At 44.4% G+C, this 25,285-nt stretch overlaps 1 protein-coding gene across 1 annotated transcript in view; it reads right to left on the reverse strand.

Annotated features, from left to right (window-relative positions):
* The window catches only part of LOC139388353 (bifunctional heparan sulfate N-deacetylase/N-sulfotransferase 1-like), a 144,038-nt gene that overhangs the window by 33,435 nt on the left and 85,318 nt on the right, over positions 1–25,285 (reverse strand). Inside the window, exons 4-9 of the mRNA XM_071134968.1 lie at positions 22,422–22,904; positions 13,379–13,466; positions 11,243–11,397; positions 6,182–6,367; positions 1,450–1,578; positions 1,095–1,277 (exon numbers count right to left, since the gene is read on the reverse strand). Coding sequence (XP_070991069.1) covers positions 1,095–1,277; positions 1,450–1,578; positions 6,182–6,367; positions 11,243–11,397; positions 13,379–13,466; positions 22,422–22,904 — 1,224 coding nt within the window. The remainder of the gene's footprint in view (positions 1–1,094; positions 1,278–1,449; positions 1,579–6,181; positions 6,368–11,242; positions 11,398–13,378; positions 13,467–22,421; positions 22,905–25,285) is intronic.

Genomic DNA, 25,285 nt, shown 5'->3' on the forward strand with positions numbered 1-25,285 from the left:
CAACACTATTCTCACACACACACCAGTCTCATATATAGCGGCAGTCTGTTTGCAATTAAAGTCTACCACTAACTTGGCCAGGGGACTTGTTACTGTGGTAAAGCAGTGAGACCTGTGTGTGTATGTATTAACATGTGGCACAACGGTTACAGACAACTGTATCCACCCTGTGGGACCAACAATGTGCCAAGGGGAGGGGTGCTTTTAATTCAGCTCAAACGAACCCAACCAGTCTAGTCTAACAGAGGTTTGGGGGAGCAGACTCAAACATTTGGTTTCTAAATCACCCCTTGATCAATTATGCTCCTTAGTACCTTCTTGTAGGGACTAAGGAAAGAACCCATAATCAGTATCAGGAAGGGTGCCTTTTCATTGGTCTTCCTGATTGGTTAGACGCCTTCAGTGTATCTATGTGGAAGATAGCTCAGAGCAGCCCTGCAAGGCCCGTGGTGTCATGTGCCTCAGGGTCTATCTGCATGTCAAGACGATACCAACTGCCCTAAATCTAACTCCTTCCCTCCCCACTGCCTCATAGGTAATGGAGGCGACCAGGCTATCATATTAATCCCAATACATTTAACACAGTGCTGTGTTGAAGAAACCTCTGGACCCAGGCAGGCACAAGTTTACTCTAAACTTCAAAGGGTGGCACACATTAACTTCTACACTGTGACAACTCCACATTAACTTCTACACTGTGACAACTCCACACTGACAGTGTGAGGAACTGCCAAGATGGCAGTTGGACGTCTTAGGGAAAGAAACCGCCTTCTTTCTGTGTTGTTGGGAAACAGTGTCTGAGTCTGCTTCCCCCACAAAACCACAGTTCAAAGAGCCTGCCTCTTGTAGCTCTAAACCCAAATAAGACTTGCACTGTAAGAAGCAATTGAGACTGAGTCAAAAGGACTTGCACTGTAGGATGCAATGGTCGGAGTCAAAAGGACTTGCACTGTAGGACGCAATGGAGTCTGATTGAAAAAGCAAAGTCCTTAGCTCCTGTCTAGCCTTCTCTAAAATGACAGCCTGGTTTATGATAGTCCCCGAGCTCCACAAACCCAGTGACCCACAGCTCACATGGCCTCTCACACACACACCTGCCAGATGGGGTCCCTCTCCTCTGGAAAGATCTGCAAGTAACGCTGGGCCAGCTGCACAGGCGCCAGGGTCTGCAGCCGCAGGTTAGTCCATGTCTGGAGGAACTTCACCAGGTTCCTAAAGGTGTACAGACCCAGACGGTCGTTCCCGTAGTTGGACAGGTGGGTCATGAAGATGCTGATCTGTGAGGAAGGAGTCAACACAGAACAACATTCAGAGAAACACACAATACAATGCAGGCAGCAATGTCACTTCCAACCACTGTTGCACGAAATACATTTGAGGGGGGAAGAAGGGCTAAAGCAACCATAGAGCCTTCCTCTCCTGATGTTATGGAGGTGTGTCTGGTCTCACCGGGTTGAGGAGCACTGTGAGGAAGAGCTCCCCTCCATTGATGAGTTTGTCCAGCTCCTTGGGTCCTCCAGGATACTCGTTGTAGAAGATAGTGTGAGTAAACAGGCCACACGTCTGCCTCGGCAGCACCTACAGTACACAACACAATTAATATTACATAGCAACACATCTGCACAGTGGGGAGTGTCCTAATATAACCGCACCCTGCTGATTCCCAGTCAACAACAAATCAAATACACAAACATTCAAACAGGGCCATAAATGCTCGGTGACACTATTTCGATGCGTTTTTTCCACTTCACTGACAGCTCAGGTGATTCAATTATCCCCTGAAACTAGAGATCACACTGTGGAGAATAAAATGTGACGCAAATCTTAAGGCTGTCAGCAAAACCCATTTCTCGAGCCAAACATAAAGCCTCTGTCCTAACATAGTTGAAACACAATAAAAACACAATCGATTGGCATCCGAGCACACAATCGCAGGAGCAGAACGACCTGGAAAACATTACACTGGCTGTTCAGCCTAGGTGCTGTACACAGTGTATCCATCAGGCTGTGATGTTAGCTAGCTACACAGTGTATCCATCAGGCTGTGATGTTAGCTAGCTACACAGTGTATCCATCAGGCTGTGATGTTAGCTAGCTACACAGTGTATCCATCAGGCTGTGATGTTAGCTAGCTACACAGTGTATCCATCAGGCTGTTATGTTAGCTAGCTACACAGTGTATCCATCAGGCTGTGATGTTAGCTAGCTACACATTGTATCCATCAGGCTGTGATGTTAGCTAGCTACAAGGTGTATCCATCAGGCTGTGATGTTAGCTAGCTACACAGTGTATCCAACAGTACTTCCGGCGCCGACAGAGATGGCCGCCTCGCTTCGCGTTCCTAGGAAACTATGCAGTTTTTTGTTTTTTTACGTGTTATTTCTTACATTAGTACCCCAGGTCATCTTAGGTTTCATTACATACAGTCGAGAAGAACTACTGAATATAAGATCAGCGTCAACTCACCATCAGTACGACCAAGAATATGTTTTTCGCGACGCGGACCCGGTGTTCTGCCTTACAAACAGGACAACGGAGTGGATCCTATGCAGCAACTCACAAACTTCTACAGATGCACAATCGAGAGCATCCTGGCGGGCTGTATCACCGCCTGGTATGGCAACTGCACCGCCCTCAACCGTAAGGCTCTCCAGAGGGTAGTGAGGTCTGCACAACGCATCACCGGGGGCAAACTACCTGCCCTCCAGGACACCTACACCACCCGATGTCACAGGAAGGCCATAAAGATCATCAAGGACATCAACCACCCGAGCCACTGCCTGTTCACCCCGCTATCATCCAGAAGGCGAGGTCAGTACAGGTGCATCAAAGCTGGGACCGAGAGACTGAAAAACAGCTTCTATCTCAAGGCCATCAGACTGTTAAACAGCCACCACTAACACTGAGTGGCTGCTGCCAACACACTGACACTGACTCAACTCCAGCCACTTTAATAATGGGAATTGATGGGAAATTATGTAAATATATCACTAGCCACTTTAAACAATGCTACCTTATATAATGTTACTTACCCTACATTATTCATCTCATATGCATACGTATATACTGTACTCTATATCATCGACTGTATCCTTATGTAATACATGTATCACTAGCCACTTTAAACTATGCCACTTTGTTTACATACTCATCTCATTTGTACATACTGTACTCGATACCATCTACTGTATCTTGCCTATGCTGCTCTGTACCATCACTCAATTATATATCCTTATGTACATATTCTTTATCCCCTTACACTGTGCACAAGACAGTAGTTTTGGAATTGTTAGTTAGATTACTTGTTATTACTGCATTGTCGGAACTAGAAGCACAAGCATTTCGCTACACTCGCATTAACATCTGCTAACCATGTGTATGTGACAAATAAAATTTGATTTGATTTGTGATGTTAGCAAGCTACACAGTGTATCCATCAGGCTGTGATGTTAGCTAGCTACACAGTGTATCCATCAGGCTGTGATGTTAGCTAGCTACACAGTGTATTCATCAGGCTGTGATGTTAGCTAGCTACTGTTGATGATAAGATTGGAGGAACTGGACTCGGTGGAATAAAATATATGTAAGGCTGTTTATTACAATGAAAAATATTGCTCAGGCGTGCACGGGCTGTTCAATTGACTCAGAGAGAGACCCTGGAACGCGCGCCGAAAACAAGGCGTGCATCAGAATTTGTACATAGAATGACGTAGGTAGAATCGTCTTTGTTCTTGCTTCGGACTGGTTGGCGTGGAACAGCAGGGCGGGGTCTGGTCCCGCTGTCCCTTGTGATGTTAGCTAGCTACACATTGCATTCATCAGGCTGTGATGTTAGCTAGCTACACATTGTATTCATCAGGCTGTGATGTTAGCTAGCTACACAGTGTATTCATCAGGTTGTGATGTTAGCTAGCTACACGATGTATCAAATCAAATGTTATTTGTCACATGCACCAAATACAACAGGTGTAGGTAGACCTTACAGTGAAATGCTTACTTACAAGCCCTTAACCAACAATGCAGTTTAAAGAAAATACCTAAAAAAAGTAAGAGATAAGAATAACAAATAAGTAAAGAGCAGCAGTAAATAACAATAGTGGGGTTATATACAGGGCGTACCAGTACAGAGCCAATGTGTCAATGTGCGGGGGCACCGGTGTCGGGGTAATTGAGATAATTATGTACATGCAGGTCGAGTTATTAAAGTGGCTATGCATAGATGATAACAGAGTAGCAGCAGCATTGGGGGGGGGGGACAATGCAAAAGTCTGGGTGGCCATTTGATTAGCTGTTCAGGAGACTTATGGCTTGGGGGTAGAAGCTGTTTAAAAGCCTCATGGACCTAGGCTTGGCGCTCCGGTACTGCTTGCCGTGTGGTAGCAGAGAGAACAGTCAGACTAGGGTGGCTGGAGTCTGACAATTTTTGGGCCTTCCTCCAACACCTCCTGGCATAGAGGTCCCGGATGGCAGGAAGCTTGGTCCTGGTGATGTACTGGGCCGTACACACTACCCTCTGTAGTGCCTTGCCGAGCAGTTGCTATACCAGGCAGTGATGCAACCCGTCAGGATGCTCTCGATGGTGCAGCTATAAAACCTTGAGGATCTGAGGACCCATGCCAAAACTTTGCAGTCTCCTGGGGGGGAATAGGTTTTGTCGTGCCCTCTTCCCGACTGTCTTGGTGTGCTTGAACCATGTTAGTTTGCTGGTGATGTGGACACCAAGGAACTTGAAGCTCTCAATCTGCTCTACTACAGCCCTGTCGATGAGGATTGGGGCATGCTTCGTCCTCCTTTTCCTGTAGTCCACAATCACCGCCTTTGTCTTGATCACATTGAGGGAGAGGTTGTTGTCCTTGCACCACACTGTCAAGAACACAATCTCAACATCTATCAGGCTTTAATGTTAACTAGCTACACAGTGTATTTATCAGGCTGTGATATTAACTAGCTACACAGTGTATCGATCAGGCTGTAATCTCTGCTATCTAGGGCTGGGGTAGAAGCAGCAGCTAAGGCAGTACTGAGATGCTTAGAAAAAGAAAGGAAGGAAAGGCTGGATACAGACTGAAGCTCCCAGGCTTTTCTCTCTCTGCTTTATAAAACACAGAGCGGGTCACAGCCAACGGGAGTCACAGACTGCTGATGAAGGGGAAAAGAGAGAGTGGAAGAAAGAAAAGAAGAGACACCTCAGAGTCTCTGCCAAGTTCCCGGTGAATATTTCACAGGGACGTGTCGAGATGGGAATTAACATCTTCGTGACATCACACTCTTCCACCAGACAAATAACAGAAAACTGCTGGGTCTAGAACAGGAGCATTCTACCAGGATAATGATAATAAATCACAACATAGTTTGTACATTAATAAAATACAAATGTCTTTAAGCTCTAAAATCTGAGACATTTAAGCATACATTTCTTAAATAGGCAAGCTGTTGTTTATGTCCAGGCAAGCTGTTGTTTATGTCCAGGCCAAGCATATGGACATAAAATTGCACTTTGTAAAGATACTGTACATAAATTGGCATTGACAGACAGATTAACATTTGTCAAAAAATGTGAATGTTCTTGTCACATCACAAGCTAGCAGTTGTCTTCGTTGATTTTGCCAAGGCTGTGATTTGCGGTGAGATTGTCTTGTTGTCTTGTTGTCTTGTTGAGAGTGCAATTTCCATAATGATCAGTCACACTGCTCCATCTGTCTGTCAGCATGCTTCATTCCATGGGGTGTGGGGAGGAGCAGAGAGAGACACAGAAACTGTCTGAGGGGCAGTGAAAAGACCACGCCACTAGGGCATGGCAACACGACTACTTCAGCACTACTGATCCTTCCCTTCACTCTACTCAGCACGTTGTTCCCAACAGCTAAACTAAATTGTTCAAGCACGCCAAAAAACAAAGCTTTGTCCTTTCAAAGGCACACGCAAGGATTCCAATACCCAGCACTTCCCAAAAGACAGAGATGCAATGCAACTGTCTACACTTAAACCAGAGTAAATACTTCAAACAGCCTCATTTAATAGTTCTAGTTAAATTATTGAGCACAAACCCAGGACTGAAAATACCAACTAAGACTTAGTTTCAGGAATTGCTAGTTTATACATACAGTAGAACCTAGTGTGTGTGTGTGTGTGAGAGAAAGAGAGAGAGAGGGGGGGGGGGGGGCAGGGTTGAGTCCTTACACTGATGCCACTGTGGTAGAAGCCTCGTCTGAAGCGGGCAGGTTTGAGGTGGGGGTACTCCTCCGTGCTGGTCACCTTGATGCCCCACACCTTCTTCCAAGCGTCGTACAGCTGGACGTGGACGGGGTACACCCCAGAGTGGTGGGGAGCCACCGCGTAGCCCATGTTGGTGGGGATGCCATGCTCCTAGGAAGAGACAACCAGTGGATTCAACACATTGTTAGGATTTAAATCACCCATGCTATTAATACATAAATAAATACACACACAGGTTTTTCTTTATTTTTACTATTTTCTACATTGCACAATAATAGTGAAGACGTCGAAACTATGAAATAACACATAAGGAATCATGTAGTAACCAAAAGTGGCATTCTTCAAAGCAGCCACCCTTTGCCTTGAGATGAAGGTGTGATGGTGCTTTGCTGGCGACACTGTCAGTGATTTATCTAGAATTCAAGACACACTTAACCAGCATGGCTACCACAGCATACTGCAGCGATCCTCCATCCCATCTGGTTTGAGCTCAGTGGGACAATCATTTGTTTTTGTTATTCAACAGGACAAACCTACAGGTTGTGTAAGGGCTATTTGACCAAGAAGGATAGGGATGGAGTGCTGCATCAGATGACCTGGCCTCTAGAATCACCCAACCTCAACCCAATTGAGATGGTTTGGGATGAATTGGACTGCAGAGTGAAGGAAAAGCAGCCAAAAAGTGCTCAGCATATGTGGGAACACCTTCAAGACTGCTGGAAAAGCATTCCAGGTGAAGCTGGTTGAGAGAATGCCAAGAGTGTGCAAAGCTGTCATCAAGGCAAAGGGTGGCTACTTTGAAGAATCTCGCATCTAAAATATATTTGGATTGGTTTGACACTTGATTCCATGTGTTATTTCATAGTTTTGATGTCTTCACTATTATTCTATAATGTAGAAAAGAGTCAAAATAAAGAAAAACCCTTGAATGAGTAGGTGTTCTAAAACTTTTGACAGTATGTGAAGATGATCACAGAGTGAAAGACTGGAAACTACCTGGCTCATCCTCCATGTTCCCAGTTCTATCAGCACTAAAAGCTCCTAAAGGATAGAAGCGGCCGCGGCTCAAAACTGTGCTCTTTATTAAGCTTTTGCTGAAAAGATGATTGCATTTATTTTTTCAAACTTGTTTTACCCCCTTTTTCTCCCCAATTTCTTGGTATCCAATTGTTAGTAGTTACTGTCTTGTCTCATCGCTACAACTCCCATATGGGCTCGGGAGAGACGAAGGTCAAGAGCATGCGTCTTCCGAAACACAACCCAACCAAGCCGCACTGCTTCTTAACACAGCGCGCATCCAACCAAGAAGCCAGCTGCACCAATGTGTCAGAGGAAACACCGTACACCTTGCGAACTGGTCAGCGCGCACTGCGCCCGGCCCGCCACAGGAGTCGCTAGTGCGCAATGAGACAAGAATATCCCTACCGGCCAAACCCTCCCTAACTAAGACGACGCTAGGCCAATTGTGCGTCGCTCCAAGGACCTCCGAATCTGTCGTTCTGCCCCTGAACAGGCAGTTAACCCACTGTTCCTAGGCCGTCATTGAAAATAAGAATTTGTTCTTAACTGACTTGCCTAGTTAAATAAAGGTAAAATATTTTTTTTTTTTTTTGGCCCATTCCTCCATGCAGATCTCGTCTAGAGCAGTGATGTTTTGGGGCTGTTGCTGGGCAACACAGACTTTCAACTCCCTCCAAAGATTTTCTATGGGGTTGACATCTGGAGACTGGCTAGGCCACTCCAGGACCTTGAAATGCTTCGTTGCCCGGGCGGTGTGTTTGGGATCATTGTCATGCTGAAAGACCCAGCCATGTTTCATCTTCAATGCCCTTGCTGATAGGAGGTTTTCACTCAAAGTCTCACGATACATGGCCCCATTCATTCTTTCCTTTACACGGATCAGTCGTCCTGGTCCCTTTGCAGAAAAACAGCCCCATGCTTCACAGTAGATATGGTGTTCTTTGGATGCAACTCAGCATTCTTTGTCCTCCAAACACGACGAGTTGAGTTTTTACCAAAAAGTTATATTTTGGTTTTCATCTGACCATATGACATTCTTCCAATATTCTTCTGGATCATCCAAATGCTCTCTAGCAAACTTCAGACGGGCCTGGACATGTACTGGCTTAAGCAGGGGGACACGTCTGGCACTGCAGGATTTGAGTCCCTGGCGGCGTAGTGTGTTACTGATGGTAGGCTTTGTTACATTGGTCCCAGCTCTCTGCAGGTCATTCACTAGGTCCCCCCGTGTGGTTCTGGGATTTTTGCTCACCGTTCTTGTGATAATTTTGACCCCACGGTGTGAGATCTTGCGTGGAGCCCCAGATCGAGGGAGATTATCAGTGGTCTTGTATGTCTAGTATGTCTTCCATTTCCTAATAATTGCTCCCACAGTTGATTTCTTCAAACCAAGCTGCTTACCTATTGCAGTCTTCCCAGCCTGGTGCAGGTCTACAATTTTGTTTCTGGTGTCCTTTGACAGCTCTTTGGTCTTGGCCATAGTGGAGTTTGGAGTGTGACTGTTTGAGGTTGTGGACAGGTGTCTTTTATACTGATAACAAGTTCAAACAGGTGCCATTAATACAGGTAACAAGTGGAGGACAGAGGAGCCTCTTAAAGAAGAAGTTACAGGTCTGTGAGAGCCAGAAATCTTGCTTGTTTGTTATTGACCAAATACTTATTTTCCACCATAATTTGCAAATAAATTCATTAGAAATCCTACAATGTGATTTTCTGGATTTTTTCCCCTAATTTTTCTGTCATAGTTGAAGTGTACCTATGATGAAAATTACAGGCCTCTCTCATCTTTTTAAGTGGGAGAACTTGCACAATTGGTGGCTGACTAAATACTTTTTTGCCCCACTGTGTACTCAATTAGTATTTGGTAGCATTGCCTTTAAATTGTTTAACTTGGGTCAAACGTTTCGGGTAGCCTTCCACAAGCTTCCCACAATAAGTTGGGTGAATTTTGGCCCATTCCTCCTGACAGAGCTGGTGTAACTGAGTCAGGTTTGTAGGCCTCCATGCTCACACACGCTTTTTCAGTTCTGCCAACACATTTTCTATAGGATTGAGGTCAGGGCTTTGTGATGGCCACTCCAATACCTTGTCCTTAATCCACTTTGCCACAATTTTAGAAGTATGCTTGGGGTCATTGTCCATTTGGAAGACCCATTTGCGACCAAGCTTCAACTTCCTGACTGATGTCTAGAGATGTTGCTTCAATATATCCGCGTAATTTTCCCTTCCTCATGATACCATTTATTTTATGAAGTGCACCAGTCCCTCCTGCAGCAAAGCAACCCCACAACATGATGCTGCCACCCCCGTGCTTCACGGTTGGGATGGTGTTCTTCGGCATGCAAGCCTGCCCCTTTTTCCTCCAAACATAACGATGGTCATTATGGCCAAACAGTTCTATTTTTGTTTCATCAGGCCAGAGGACATTAATCCAAAAAGTACGATCTTGGTCACCAGTTGCAAACCGTAGTCTGGCATTTTTAAAGGTGATTTTGGAGCAGTGGCTTCTTCCTTGCTGAGCGGCCTTTTAGGTTATGTCAATATAGGACTTGTTTTACTGTGGATATAGATACTTTTGTTTCGGTTTCCTCCAGCATCTTCATAAGGTTGTTTGCTGTTGTTCTGGGATTGATTTGCACTTTTCGCACAAAAGTACATTAATCTCTAGAGACCGAACGGGTATCCTTCCTGAGCAGTATGACGGCTGCATGGTCCCATGGTGTTCATACTTGCGTACTATTGTTTGTACATATGAACGTGGTACCTTCAGGCATTTGGAAATTGCTCCCAAGAATGAACCAGACTTGTGGAGGTCTACAATTATTTTTTTTCTGAGGTCTTGGCTGATTTATTTTGATCTTCCCATGATGACAAGCAAAGAGGCACTGAGTCTGTACACCTCCAAATGACTCAAATTATGTCAATTAGCCTATCAGAAGCTTCTAAAGCCATGACATAATTTTCTGGAAATTTCCAAGCTGTTTAAAGGCACAGTCAACTTAGTGTATGTAAACTTCTGACCCACTGGAATTGTGATACAGCGAATTATAGGTGAAATAATCTGTCTGTAAACAATTATTTAAAAAATGACTTGCATCATGCACAAAGTAGATGTCCTAACCGACTTGCCAAAACTAAAGTTTGTTAACAAGAAATTTGTTGAGTGGTTGAAAAACAAGTTAAGTGTATGCAACCTAAGTGTATGTAAACTAAGTGTATGTAACCTAAGTGTATGTAAACTAAGTGTATGTAAACTAAGTGTATGTAACCTAAGTGTATGTAACCTAAGTGTATGTAACCTAAGTGTATGTAACCTAAGTGTATGTAAACTAAGTGTATGTAACCTAAGTGTATGTAACCTAAGTGTATGTAACCTAAGTGTATGTAACCTAAGTGTATGTAACCTAAGTGTATGTAAACTAAGTGTATGTAACCTAAGTGTATGTAACCTAAGTGTATGTAACCTAAGTGTATGCAACCTAAGTGTATGTAACCTAAGTGTATGTAACCTAAGTGTATGTAACCTAAGTGTATGTAACCTAAGTGTATGTAACCTAAGTGTATGTAACCTAAGTGTATGTAACCTAAGTGTATGTAACCTAAGTGTATGTAACCTAAGTGTATGTAACCTAAGTGTATGTAACCTAAGTGTATGTAACCTAAGTGTATGTAACCTAAGTGTATGTAACCTAAGTGTATGTAACCCTAAGTGTAACCTGTATGTAACCTAAGTGTATGTAACCTAAGTGTATGTAAACTAAGTGTATGTAACCTAAGTGTATGTAACCTAAGTGTATGTAACCTAAGTGTATGTAACCTAAGTGTATGTAACCTAAGTGTATGTAAACTTCTGATTTCAACTGTATATATTTTTTATTTATTTTTTAATCCATGTTTTTTTTTGTCAATGAAATTATAACATTAAAATAGATGTATTTTAAATTTTTTACCAACAGTAGTACCAGTACGACCCCCAGTCAGCGTAGAGCAGGACCCCCAACCTACCTGTGCAAACCTCCTGTTGAGGAGCATCTGTTCAGCTAGCACCGACTGGTTGTGGAAGAGGTGGGGCTGCATGTGACTCCACATGTGGGGGAACCACCAGAACTCCTTCCCATAGGAGAGGAGCAGGTCATCCCCCAGGTCCTCCTCATCTGTACCTGGTGCATCGAGACACACAGAGGGGATTTAGTCTAGTCTACATATATACAGACATGGCATGGGCAAGGGTGTGTGCTGGTGTTGAAAACCTACCGATATACAGTATCAGTCAAAAGTTTTAGAACACCTACTCATTCAAGGGTTTTTCATTATTTTTACTCTTTTCTACATCATATAATAATAGTGAAGACATAACTGTGAAATAACACATGGAATCATGAAGTAACCCAAAAAGTGTTAAACAAATCTAAATATATTTTACATTCCTCAAAGTAGCCACCCTTTGCCTTGATGACAGCTTTGCACACTCTTGGCATTCTCTTAACCAGCTTCAACTGGAAGGAGTTCCCACATATACTGAGGAGTTGTTGGCTGCTTTTCCTTCACTCTGCGGTCCAACTCATCCCAAACCATTTCAATTGGGTTGATGTCGGGTGATTGTGGAGGTCAGGTCATCTGATGTAGCACATCATCCCTCGCCTTGGTCAAATAGCCCTTACAGTGTGCCTGGATGTGTGTTGGGTCATTGTCCTGTTGAAAAACATAGTCCCACTAAGCGCAAACCAGATGGGATGGCGTATTGCTGCAGAATGCTGTGGGATTCATGCTAGTTAAGTGTGCCTTGAATTCAAAATAGATCACAGACAGTGTCACCAGCAAAGCACCCCCACACCATCACACCTTCTCCTCCATGCTTCACGGTGGGAAGCACACATGCATAGATAATCCGTTCTCACAATGACACAGCAGTTGGGACCAAAATTCTCTAATTTGGACTCAGACCAAAAGGACACATTTCCACCAGTCTAATGTCTACTGTTTGTGTTTCTTGGCCCAAGCAAGTCTCTTATTGGTGTCCTTTAGTAGTGGTTTCTTTGCAGCAATTTGACCATGAAGGCCTGATTCACGCACGTCTCCTCTGAATAGCATTTATTTGGGCTGCAATTTCTGAGTCTGGTAACTCTAATGAACTTACCTGGGTCTGGGTCTTCCTTTCCTGTGGCGGCCCTCATGAGAGCCAGTTTCATCATAGCGCTTGATGGTTTTTACGACTGCACTTGAATAAACTTTCAAAGTTCTTGAATTGTTCCGGATTGACTGACCTTCATGTCCTAAAGTAATGGACTGTCGTTTCTCTTTGCTTATTTGATCTGTTCTTGTTCCGGATTGACTGGCCTTCATGTCCTAAAGTAATGGACTGTCGTTTCTCTTTGCTTATTTGAGCTGTTCTTGTTCCGGATTGACTGACCTTCATGTCCTAAAGTACTGGACTGTCGTTTCTCTTTGCTTATTTGAGCTGTTCTTACCATAATATGGACTTGGTATTTTAGCAAATAGGGCTATATTCTGAATACCACCCCTACCTTGTCACAACACAACTGATTGGCTCAAACACATTAAGGAAATAAATTCCACAAATTAACTTTTAACAAGGCACACCTGTTAATTGAAATGCATTCCTAGTGACTACCCCATGAATCTGGTTGAGAGAATGCCAAGCAGGTGCAAAGCTGTCATCAAGGCAAACAGTGGCTACTTTGAAGAATCTCAAATATATTTGATTTGTTTAATACTTTTTTGTTTACTACATGATTCCATATGTGCTATTTCATAGTTTTGATGTCTTCACTATTATTTTATAATGTAGAAAATAATGAAAACTAAGAAAAACCCTTGAATGAGTAGGCGTCCAAACTTCTGACTGGTAGTGTATGTGCTGGGCAAATCTAAAAGCAAGTTCATTATATTAAGCATCAACAGTAATGCAATAATTGATTTGGACATTTGATCCATGCATTTTCTTTGTGAAGTAACTGATGATGTAATCTTGGTTAACCCAGAACTAAAATCACGTGTCATTTGGTCAAACGTTTACGTAGTCTGTCCACGAGAGATTATTGATGTTTGTCTGCCATAAGACATTGTATTTGATCCCCCTGAGTGTTACAGTCATGCAGTGGGTCTGTCCACTCCACCCACCAGTATGGAAGAACTTCCCAGAGAAGCCCAGGTTGAAGGTGAAGTTGGGGACGGAGGTTCGGAGGTCATTCTGGGTCTCCAGTAGGGCCTAGACAGAGGAGACAGGGACAATTTAAGACTCATTCACATGCATTTATTTTTTAAATACATATATGTTTAAGTATGTTGCATGTTTATTGGATAGAGAAAGATGGAGCTGAAAGGTAGGAGAAGAGTGTGCTGAAAGAGCCTATGCTAGCAGTGATACATCGTGTGTGTCAGAGGAAATGTCTTAGACCACTAGGCCACCACATATGCATTCTTTGTCACTCGCAACAGATGTCATTAGAGCGCGCAACAGAACAGTGTACTTGTCTACACTCGGTTTGTTGTTTTTATGAAATATACTGAAAAATATAAATTGCAACATGCAACAATTTCAACGAATTTACTGAGTTACAGTTCATGTAAGGAAATCAGTCAATTGAAATAAATTAGGCCCTAATCTATGGACTTCACATGACTGGGCAGGGGCGCAGCCATGAATGGGTATAGGCCCACCCACTTGGGAGCCAGGCCCAGCCAAACCAATTTATTCCACACAAAAGGGCTTTATTATAGACAGAAATACTCCTCAGTTTCATCAGCTGTCCAGGTGACTGGTCTCAGATGATCCTGCAGATGAAGCCTAATGTGGAGGTCCTGGGCTGGCGTGGTTACACATGGTCTGCGGTTGTGAGGCTGGTTGGACGTACTGCCAAATTCTCTAAAACGACGATGGAGTGTTATGGTAGAGAAATTAACATTAAATTCTCTCGCAACAGCTCTGGTGGACATTTCTGCAGTCAGCATGCCAATTGCAAGCTCCCTCAAAACTTGAGACATCTGTGGCATTGTGTTGTGACAAAACGTAACATTCCCAAACTGCCTTTTGTTGTCCCCTGCACAAGGCTGCACCTGTCTAATGATAATGCTGATCGATATGCCACACCAGTCAGGTGGGTGGATTATCCTGGAAAGGAGAAATGCTCACTAACAGGGATGTAACAAATTTGTGCACAAAATTAGAGAGAAATAAGCTTTTAGTGAGTACGGAACATTACTGGGATCTTTTATGGGACCAACACTTTACATGATGCGTTTATATTTTTGTTCAGTATAGTCTTCATTAAATAATTTTAAATTATAGCTAAAGTTTGTATTGCTAAGGATTCTGCAACGTCAGTGGCGGCAGGGTAGCCTAGTGGTTAGAGAGTTGGACTAGAAACCGAAAGGTTTCATGTTCAAATCCCCGAGCTGACAAGGTACAAATCTGTCGTTCCGCCCCTGAACAGGCAGTTAACCCACGGCCGTTCCTAGGCCGTCATTGAAAATAGGAATGTGTTCTTAACTGACTTGCCTAGTTAAATAAAGGTAAAATGTAATAAAATAAAACATTTAGCGACATGGGCAGCCGCCCAGGGCAGCATCTTGCCGGAGGCGGCCACAGACTTGTTTTGTTGGAATGGTGACATTTGTGCGATCGGTTTTCTATTGCTCATTTGCTCGTCACGTCAATATCATGTCACCATGTGGAACTGTGGGTCAATAATTAAACTTGTCGGAGTGAACTATCTGATTCTAATTTGTGAGCTAGGCAGGCTACTGCCTGGGAAGGTCTCCCACTCAGAAGTACGAGATGGGAAGGGGGCGGGGGTAAGTTAACCTCAGGTCTCCCCCTGGAAGCCCGAGGTAGGGGGAGCGGGGGAAACTATCAAATAGCGCACCTCTAACTTTGTACAGTACTAATGCAATTAGTAAAATCAGTCACACTACGAAATACTACCAAATTAACCACAATTCATTCATAATACTGTGAATATAGTTTCACAGACATATTGTTTCATTTTTTTCCGGTTTGTGTGAAATCATTAAGAATAATATAAAATGGGTAGTGATGCTCAGTGCCAAATCAACACAAATTTGTTTCTATTTTTTTCTTTGTTACTTCTTTTTGATATTTATACGTCTTATTTTTGTGTTTTTGTATATATATATATATATATATATATATATATATATATATATATATATATATATATATATATATATATATATATATATATATATATATATATATATATTTAAATGTTATGATTATTAATTTTCGTTGTTCCAAATGTCTGAATAAAAATTACAGTTCGTCCAGAATGGTGGGATTCAGGGAGCCATACAATCTAGAAACGCCACTGCGCGACGTGGTCAGTCATTACGGCTGGGACCTCAAATTTGTGTCCTGTTAAGTAGCATTTAGCTGCTAGCCATCTTGAAAACGGAGCAGGCTAATGCTAACAGTGCTAGCCCACTGGTGTTTTTATCCCCCGCTGGGCACAAATGCCTTAGGTGTTAGATGATTTCCACACAATCACAAGATGAAGATAAGGTGGTACTGGAAAATAGACAGGAATTTGTTTGCCCTAAATGCACCACCATCAAGCAGTTTAATGAAGATATCCTCCTGCTGTTAGCTCAGCTGCGGGAAAAGGATAACCTGCTTTCTCAGTACACCGACCTTGCTGTAACTTAGGTAAACCAGATCTCATTTTTAAATTCCTCCTATAGCAAAGCTGTCGATGAGTCGGGGTTCCAGGATTATTTCCAGCAACACTGAAAACCGTTTTAGAGACTGACAGACAGTGTCTGGTAGTGCTCCAGTCCTCCCTGTCAGAATAAGCAACAGAGGACTTGGAAACCATATCAACTCCTGTACAAATGGCACTATGGTTATTGTGAGTAACATAATTGTTTTTTATTTTTATTTTTTTAACTCTGCCTTCTAGTGAGTTTATAGAAAAGGTAATCTCCTATCATTCTGTTAGATTCAAGACTGTCAGAAAATGTGGCTGTAATATGAATCATTTGGTTGTTATTCCATTGGTTACCTCGAGGCAGATGCCCCAGAGGCATAGTGGCACTGTAAAGGCCACCAAAGCACTGATTTATCAGTAAAGAAAAAGAGTCTGACTCCAAGGCCATTTAATTACTGAATGTACTGAGCTCTACGGACTTGATCCAACATGTTACTGGGCCCACCCATAACCACAGCCATACTCTGGACCTGGTTATTACCAAGGGGCTTTCTACTGGACCTGGTTATTACCAAGGGGCTTTCCTCTGACATATCCTCTATTGTTGATGTTGCTTTATCTGATCACCACTGCAGATTTTTTACTACCTTGTTGCCCATAACACATTATTAAGAAACGCTATCTTACCTCTGAAGTTGCCACAGATTTTATTGAGTGTATGAACAATACGCCAAAACCTATTCTGCCTTCCTCTTGTGATGATTCATTTAATATCAAATTGAGAGTAAGCATTGATGCCATAGCTCCAGTAGAGTTGAAAAAGGCCACATCCAAACAGAGAGCCCCTTGAACGAGTGAGGCAACTAATCAAGTAAAGAGAAACTGCAGAAAGGAAGAGTGGCAGTGGAGAAAGTTAAAGTTGCAGGTCCATTATGATATCCTGAGACAGTAACTTGGCATATATTACAAGGCAATTAGAAATACCAGACGGACTCATTTTTCTAACTTGATCACTATTAAATCAGAATAATTCCAGAGTGTTCTTCTCAACCATTGATGGCCTGATAAATCCTCCCCCATTAAAAACCTATGTGAACTTTTCTTCCCATCTAAATGTGATGAGTTTGCGGCATATTTCAGAGATAAGATAACCAACATTAGGCTGGGTATCAGTCAAGCAAGCCTTGATGAGAAGTGCCATAGCCTACCACGCAAAGGCACTATGCATTTTTTACCCCCTCGTTTACAGATGTGGTCAGGAAAGTGATATCACAACTTAAGCATTCAACTTGCCTTCTCAATCCTATCCCTACCACCTTCTTCAAAACAGTTTTTAATTGCATATCTGAAATAGTGCAAGCTATTGTCAAATCACTCCCTGTTCACAGGAACTTTCCCAACTGCACTAAAAACTGCTATGGTGAAACATTTTACATTACTTTTCTTCATAATCTAGTTTCTTCAGCTCTTAGCAATTTGTGTCCAATCTCCAACCTTTCATTCTTAAGCAAAATTCTGGAGAAATTGGTTTTCAAACAGTAAATATATACACTGCTCAAAAAAATAAAGGGAACACTTAAACAACACAATGTAACTCCAAGTCAATCACACTTCTGTGAAATCAAACTGTCCACTTAGGAAGCAACACTGATTGACAATACATTTCACATGCTGTTGTGCAAATGGAATAGACAACAGGTGGAAATGATAGGCAATTAGCAAGACACCCCCAATAAAGGAGTGGTTCTACAGGTGGGGACCACAGACCACTTCTCAGTTCCTATGCTTCCTGGCTGATGTTTTGGTCACTTTTGAATGCTTTTGAATGCTGGCGGTGCTTTCACGCTAGTGGTAGCATGAGACGGAGTCTACAACCCACACAAGTGGCTCAGGTAGTGCAGCTCATCCAGGATGGCACATCAATGCGAGCTGTGGCAAGAAGGTTTGCTGTGTCTGTCAGTGTAGTGTCAAGAGCATGGAGGCGCTACCAGGAGACAGGCCAGTACATCAGGAGACGTGGATGAGGCCGTAGGAGGGTAACAACCCAGCAGCAGGACCGCTACCTCCGCCTTTGTGCAAGGAGGAGCAGGAGGAGCACTGCCAGAGCCTTGCAAAATAACCTCCAGCAGGCCACAAATGTGCATGTGTCTGCTCAAACGGTCAGAAACAGACTCCATGAGGGTGGTATGAGGGCCCGACGTCCACAGGTGGGGATTGTGCTTACAGCCCAACACCGTGCAGGATGTTTTTCATTTGCCAGAGAACACCAAGATTGGCAAATTCGCCACTGGCGCCCTGTGCTCTTCACAGACGAAAGCAGGTTCACAGTCTGGACAGTCTGGAGACGCCGTGGAGAACGTTCTGCTGCCTGCAACATCCTCCAGCATGACCGTTTTGGAGGTGGGTCAGTCATGGTGTGGGGTGGCATTTCTTTGGGGGGCCGCACAGCCCTCCATGTGCTCGCCAGAGGTAGCCTGACTGCCATTAGGTACCGAGATGAGATCCTCAGACCCCTTGTGAGACCATATGCTGGTGCGGTTGGCCCTGGGTTCCTCCTAATGCAAGACAATGCTAGATCTCATGTGGCTGGAGTGTGTCAGCAGTTCCTGCAAGAGGAAGGCATTGATGCTATGGACTGGCCCGCCCATTCCCCAGACCTGAATCCAATTGAGCACATCTGGGACATCATGTCTCGCTCGATCCACCAACGCCACGTTGCACCACAGACTGTCCAGGAGTTGGCGGATGCTTTAGTCCAGGTCTGGGAGGAGATCCCTCAGGAGACCATCCGCCACCTCATCAGGAGCATGCCCAGGCGTTGTAGGGAGGTCATACAGGCACGTGGAGGCCACACACACTACTGAGCCTCATTTTGACTTGTTTTAAGGACATTACATCAAAGTTGGATCAGCCTGTAGTGTGGTTTTCCACTTTAATTTGGAGTGTGACTCCAAATCCAGACCTCCATGGGTTGATACATTTGATTTCCATTGATAATTTTTGTGTGATTTTGTTGTCAGCACATTCAACTATGTAAAGAAAAAAGTATTTAATAAGAATATTTCATTCATTCAGATCTAGGATGTGTTATTTTAGTGTTCCCTTTATTTTTTTGAGCAGTGTATATATTTTGCCCACCACAGCAGAGACAGCCTTAGTTAAAGCAGCCAAACAGCGCTCTGTCCTTGTACTCTTGGATTTAAGTGCTGCATCCGACAATGTTAACCATGATGACCTTCTGGACAGACTGTAAAGATGGGTTAGATGTCCGGTCCAGTTCTAAATTGGTTTAGGAACTGTTTACCGGTCGAGATTGTCACCTTTAGAGAACATAATTCAGAGAAAACACACATCACATGTGGCGTTCCACAAGGTTGGATTTTGGGTCCGTTAGGGTTTAGTTATATATTTTAACCCTTGGCAGCGTTATCAGAAAGCACAGCATTGATTTTCACTGCTACCCAGACGATACACAACTTTGCATTTCTGGGTCACCAGAGGATATTATTAGACAGTGTTAGTGATGTAAATAATTACATGGATCTCAACTTCCTCCAGCGAAATCAAGACGAGACCAAGGTACTTATTGTTGGAGCAAAAGCACAGAGAGAGAAACTGGCCGCACATTTGAATTCACGGGTAATAAAGATAAAACACCAGGTAAAACACCTAGGTGTTATTTTAGATTCTGAACTTTTGAATCACACAATAGGAATGTGACCAAAATAGCTTTTTACCTAGTTGTGGCCGTTTCTCTCTTAGGCTGATAAGATTCATCCATGCTTTTATTACAAGCTTAAAGATAAAAGATAAAATAAAGATAAAACACCAGGTAAAACACCTAGGTGTTATTTTAGATTCTGAACTTTTGAATCACACAATAGGAATGTGACCAAAATAGCTTTTTACCTAGGTGTGGCCGTTTCTCTCTTAGGCTGATAAGATTCATCCATGCTTTTACTACTGTGATTTTCTCCTGTCTGGTCTACCCAAGAAAGCCATTGATCAACTGCAAAACATACATAATGCTGCAGCACAGGTACTGACTAAGACCAGACAGAGAGCACACATACTGGTTTTAAGGTCTCTGCACTGGCTGCCTGTGAGTTTCATTGGTTTTGAAATCAATCCACGATTGTGCATCCCAATACATGTCAGACATGCTTTTAAGTTATGTACCCAGTCCTACCCTCAGGTCCTATGGTACTGGCCTTTTAACTATACCAAAGCCTAGAACAAAGACACAGGGAGAGGCAGCCTTTGGTTATTCCCCCAGCCTCTGGAATAGCCTGCGAGAGAACCTGAGGGCCTGAAACTGTGGACATATTTTAGAGATCTTAAAACATCTTCTTAGCTTTGCTTTTCCTTCAAGTGTTTTTTAGTCATTCAGATGGTCATTCCTTTATTTAAATTGTTTCTTTTTTATTTACATTTATTTAAATGGTTTATTTTCATTGTTTATACATTTTGTCCTGTGCAGCACATTGCATTCCATGTCTGAAATGTGCTTTAAAAATAAAGCTTGATTTGTAGTTAGCAGTAGTATTCAGCCCCCCCCCCCCCTCATTACCGTATCCATATTCAAACTGTCCTCATCCCTCAATTCCCTTTCCATATTCACTTTGCATCTGCATCTATTTGTTTTTAAGGTTTAGCCCCCCCCCCCCCCCCCCCCCCCCCCCGGCTCAATCAGAGCCTGATTCATATTTAACACTGTTGTGGCCCGCCGACATACAAGACAACTCAACAAGACCGCTTTGATTGTGTTTATGTTTCATTCGCCCCCTCTTCACTGAAAGTCATTCGCTCGCACCGGGGGAAGGGAGGAAGAAGAAGAGAAAACAACACAAAGCTGTATCAAATATTTATGCTGCAGGCGAGTCTGCGGACGCCCTTTGAACAGTAACTCATCACACAAAGCAAAGCTGGAGAAGAGTAGTTCAACTGAGCTTCATACCCTACTGCTGTGGGAGGGAGGCTGTACGGACAAACACCGTCCTCTGGGTTTGAGGGAGAAAGAGAAAGATGTGGAGGAACGCTGGAGGGCGGCTCCTGACCTTTAGTTTGTATTAAGTGTTTGTCTGAGCTGAGGAGGCTGTGTGGAGGGAATCCAGTAACAGAGTCTTATTCTATTTTCAAACGAGGCATTGGATAGAAATACAAGAAAATATATTCTGTTCCACTCCGCTGCACTAATCCTTCCTCTCCATTTCTCTCGCTCTCCATCCATTCTTCTCTCGCTCTCCCTCCATTCTTCTCTCGCTCTCCCTCCATTCTTCTCTCGCTCTCCCTCCATTCTTCTCTCGCTCTCCCTCCATTCTTCTCTCGCTCTCCCTCCATTCTTCTCTCGCTCTCCCTCCATTCTTCTCTCGCTCTCCCTCCAATTCTTCTCTCGCTCTCCCTCCATTCTTCTCTCGCTCTCCCTCCATTCTTCTCTCGCTCTCCCTCCATTCTTCTCTCGCTCTCCCCCCATTCTTCTCTCGCTCTCCCTCCATTCTTCTCTCGCTCTCCCTCCATTCTTCTCTCGCTCTCCCTCCATTCTTCTCTCGCTCTCCCCCAATTCTTCTCTCGCTCTCCCCCCATTCTTCTCTCGCTCTCCCCCCATTCTTCTCTCGCTCTCCCCCCATTCTTCTCTCGCTCTCTCCTCTCCCTCCATTCTTCTCTCGCTCTCCCTCCATTCTTCTCTCGCTCTCCCTCAATTCTTCTCTCGCTCTCCCCCCATTCTTCTCTCGCTCTCCCCCATTCTTCTCTCGCTCTCCCTCCATTCTTCTCTCGCTCTCCCCCCATTCTTCTCTCGCTCTCCCTCCATTCTTCTCTCGCTCTCCCTCCATTCTTCTCTCGCTCTCCCCGCATTCTTCTCTCGCTCTCCCCCCATTCTTCTCTCGCTCTCCCTTCCATTCTTCTCTCGCTCTCCCTCCATTCTTCTCTCGCTCTCCCTCCATTCTTCTCTCGCTCTCCCTCCATTTTTCTCTCGCTCTCCCCCCATTCTTCTCTCGCTCTCCCCCCATTCTTCTCTCGCTCTCCCCCCATTCTTCTCTCGCTCTCCCCCCATTCTTCTCTCGCTCTCTGGTTGTTGAGGGGATATAGACAGTGAAAATGGCAGGGTGAGACAGTCAGGCCAACCCCCCCCCCCCCTGTCCTCAAGACAGTCCCCCTGGGGACATACATTTGGCGACTGCACCTGTGCCCGTGTCACCGTCACATCTGCACAGCTCTAGCATGGACTCTGTCCTACATAGTAATTTCACCTGGCAGTCTCACCTTCTGTCCCCTTCAATCACGGTCAGCTCTGCCTCTGGCACTGACACCTGCATGACTCACTGTTACTCACCATCACACAGCATGGCTCTCTGGGAAGTATGTATGCACCAGCAATAGAATAGGGCAGATTGCGATGCAACAGGTAAGCGATTACACACATACACACACACAAGTAAACCAACTTCTCACACACACAAAACCCCCCTTACAAAAACCAATCCACCACAGATGCTTACCTTGACATCTGAGACCTTCATGCGGGTGCCCTCCTTGCCCACGAAGATGTCATCGATGTCCACCAGCAGGTAACGATCTAGAGACAGAGACAGCCTCTTGCCCGTAAGGAAGGCCACAGCGTCCACAAACACCAGCTTGTGCAGCCAGAAGTTGAGGTTGTTGCCGAAGAGCACCCGCTGGATGCCGTCGTGAAGCCCCAGATCCTGGACAACAGAGGCATGGAGGGGGCTGCTACCCACCCCAGACATGCCCAGGTCTAGTACCCGGGTCCTGGCTAAGAGAACAGGCTCGTAGGTAGAGTGGTTGGACTGGAAGACAGTCCAGTCATCTCCGGGTAGGGGGCCTCGCTCCACCTCCCGGGCTTTAGTGATGAGGAGCAGGGGGGACTTGGGGTTGACACTGCAGTCCCTCAGGCCCAGGTTGGAATGGAGGAAGAGGGGGAAGCCCTTCAACTGGGCACTAAGTAGGCTGTTCTCATTGGCCTGGGAGAGAGGACAAGGGAGAGATGGAGTCAGCTGCATTTCTGTTTACAGTTAGTTTCCTGGTGAAAACATTTGCACACTTTATCCTTGAGATGATCACATACCTGGGAATGTTACTTACAATTCTCCTACACACAATAGACACCGATTCAGACATTCATTATAAAAGAGGTAAAGTGGCTCTATAATTCCCATAAGTGTGGCTATGCGTGGGTCGTGTGTATGTGTGTAAATCTCTGTGTATGTGTGCAGGTAGCCTAGCGGTTAAGAGCGTTGGGCCAGTAAACGAAAGGTCGGTGTTTCGAATCCCCAAGCCGGCAAGGTGGAAAAATCTACCATTCTGCCCTGAGCAAGGAAGTTAACCCCCAACAACAGCTACTCCCCGGGCGCCTTAGTTACAAACATAATTTGCAAATAAATTCATTAAAAATCCGACAATGTGATTTTCTGGATTTTCTTCCTTCATTTTGTCTGTCATAGTTGAAGTGCACCTATGATGAAAATTACAGGCCTCTCTCATATTTTTAAGTGGGAGAACTTGCACAATTGGTGGCTGAATAAATAATTTTTTGCCCCACTGTATCCGTCTGGATATTGACTTAAGGAATTCAACATCACTTGCAGTATTGACCTATAGCTATTAGGTATACCTCTCAGTCAGATATATATAGGGACTAGGATGGTATATCAAATACTAGCCCTCGTGCATCATGGCAACATGGTTACTAGCTCAGGGTTACTATGGGCTGATTGGCCAAACAGCCACAAAACACCCGGAAAAGGGTGCAGTTCTTAACATAGCCTAACCTTGGGTGAATTATGAGGAGACTGACTCTAGTGCTAGTTTAGGAGGGGAGGATTTACTCCAATTATACAGCAACTACATGGATATGGGATTAAGCTCAATGACTAATGGGAGGACGAGAGGAGCTTAAAGCAACCTCTATCCCCTGCCTGGGTGTAATTAAAAGTGAGGGTGCTGGTGGCTGGTCTCTGGTTATAACAGCCCTGCTCTAGTGCCGGGATCTAACCTGTAGTTATTACAGCCCTGATCTAGTGCCGGGATCTAACCTGTAGTTATTACAGCCCTGCTCTAGTGCCAGGATCTAACCTGTAGTTATTACAGCCCTGCTCTAGTGCCGGGATCTAACCTGTAGTTATTACAGCCCTGCTCTAGTGCCGGGATCTAACCTGTAGTTATTACAACCCTGCTCTAGTGCCGGGATCTAACCTGTAGTTATTACAACCCTGCTCTAGTGCCGGGATCTAACCTGTAGTTATTACAGCCCTGCTCTAGTGCCGGGATCTAACCTGTAGTTATTACAGCCCTGCTCTAGTGCCGGGATCTAACCTGTAGTTATTACAACCCTGCTCTAGTGCCGGGATCTAACCTGTAGTTATTACAACCCTGCTCTAGTGCCGGGATCTAACCTGTAGTTATTACAACCCTGCTCTAGTGCCGGGATCTAACCTGTAGTTATTACAACCCTGCTCTAGTGCCGGGATCTAACCTGTAGTTATTACAGCCCTGCTCTAGTGCCGGGATCTAACCTGTAGTTATTACAACCCTGCTCTAGTGCCGGGATCTAACCTGTAGTTATTACAGCCCTGCTCTAGTGCCGGGATCTAACCTGTAGTTATTACAACCCTGCTCTAGTGCCGGGATCTAACCTGTAGTTATTACAACCCTGCTCTAGTGCCGGGATCTAACCTGTAGTTATTACAGCCCTGCTCTAGTGCCGGGATCTAACCTGTAGTTATTACAACCCTGCTCTAGTGCCGGGATCTAACCTGTAGTTATTACAGCCCTGCTCTAGTGCCGGGATCTAACCTGTAGTTATTACAACCCTGCTCTAGTGCCGGGATCTAACCTGTAGTTATTACAGCCCTGCTCTAGTGCCGGGATCTAACCTGTAGTTATTACAGCCCTGCTCTAGTGCCGGGATCTAACCTGTAGTTATTACAGCCCTGCTCTAGTGCCGGGATCTAACCTGTAGTTGCGGTAGCCCTGCTTGAGTGCTCTGGGACCAGGCAGGCTGTGCGAGGCCACTTGGTCCCAGTGTAGTGGTTTAAACAGGTGGGTGTTCACTTCAGACCCAACCAAAGAGAATTAGGCAGGCGGACGTACTGTAGCAGCCAAGCAGCTGAGTCCCACTCCACTCCTGGTGAATTTGCTGAACCATGTTCCAGCGGGGCCATTATCAGCTGAGCTATGAGCCATGACAGGACCACCGTACTAGAGAAACAGCAGGCTAGCAGCCAACCACAGCATGGCAAACAACCACAGACTCTGTATACAAACCCCTGTGTGTGTGTGTGTGTGTGTGTGTGTGTGTGTGTGTGTGTGTGTGTGTGTGTGTGTGTGTGTTATACTGTACTCG

This window comes from Oncorhynchus clarkii, chromosome 29, assembly GCF_045791955.1.
Source record: "Oncorhynchus clarkii lewisi isolate Uvic-CL-2024 chromosome 29, UVic_Ocla_1.0, whole genome shotgun sequence".
NCBI lineage: Eukaryota > Metazoa > Chordata > Actinopteri > Salmoniformes > Salmonidae > Oncorhynchus > Oncorhynchus clarkii.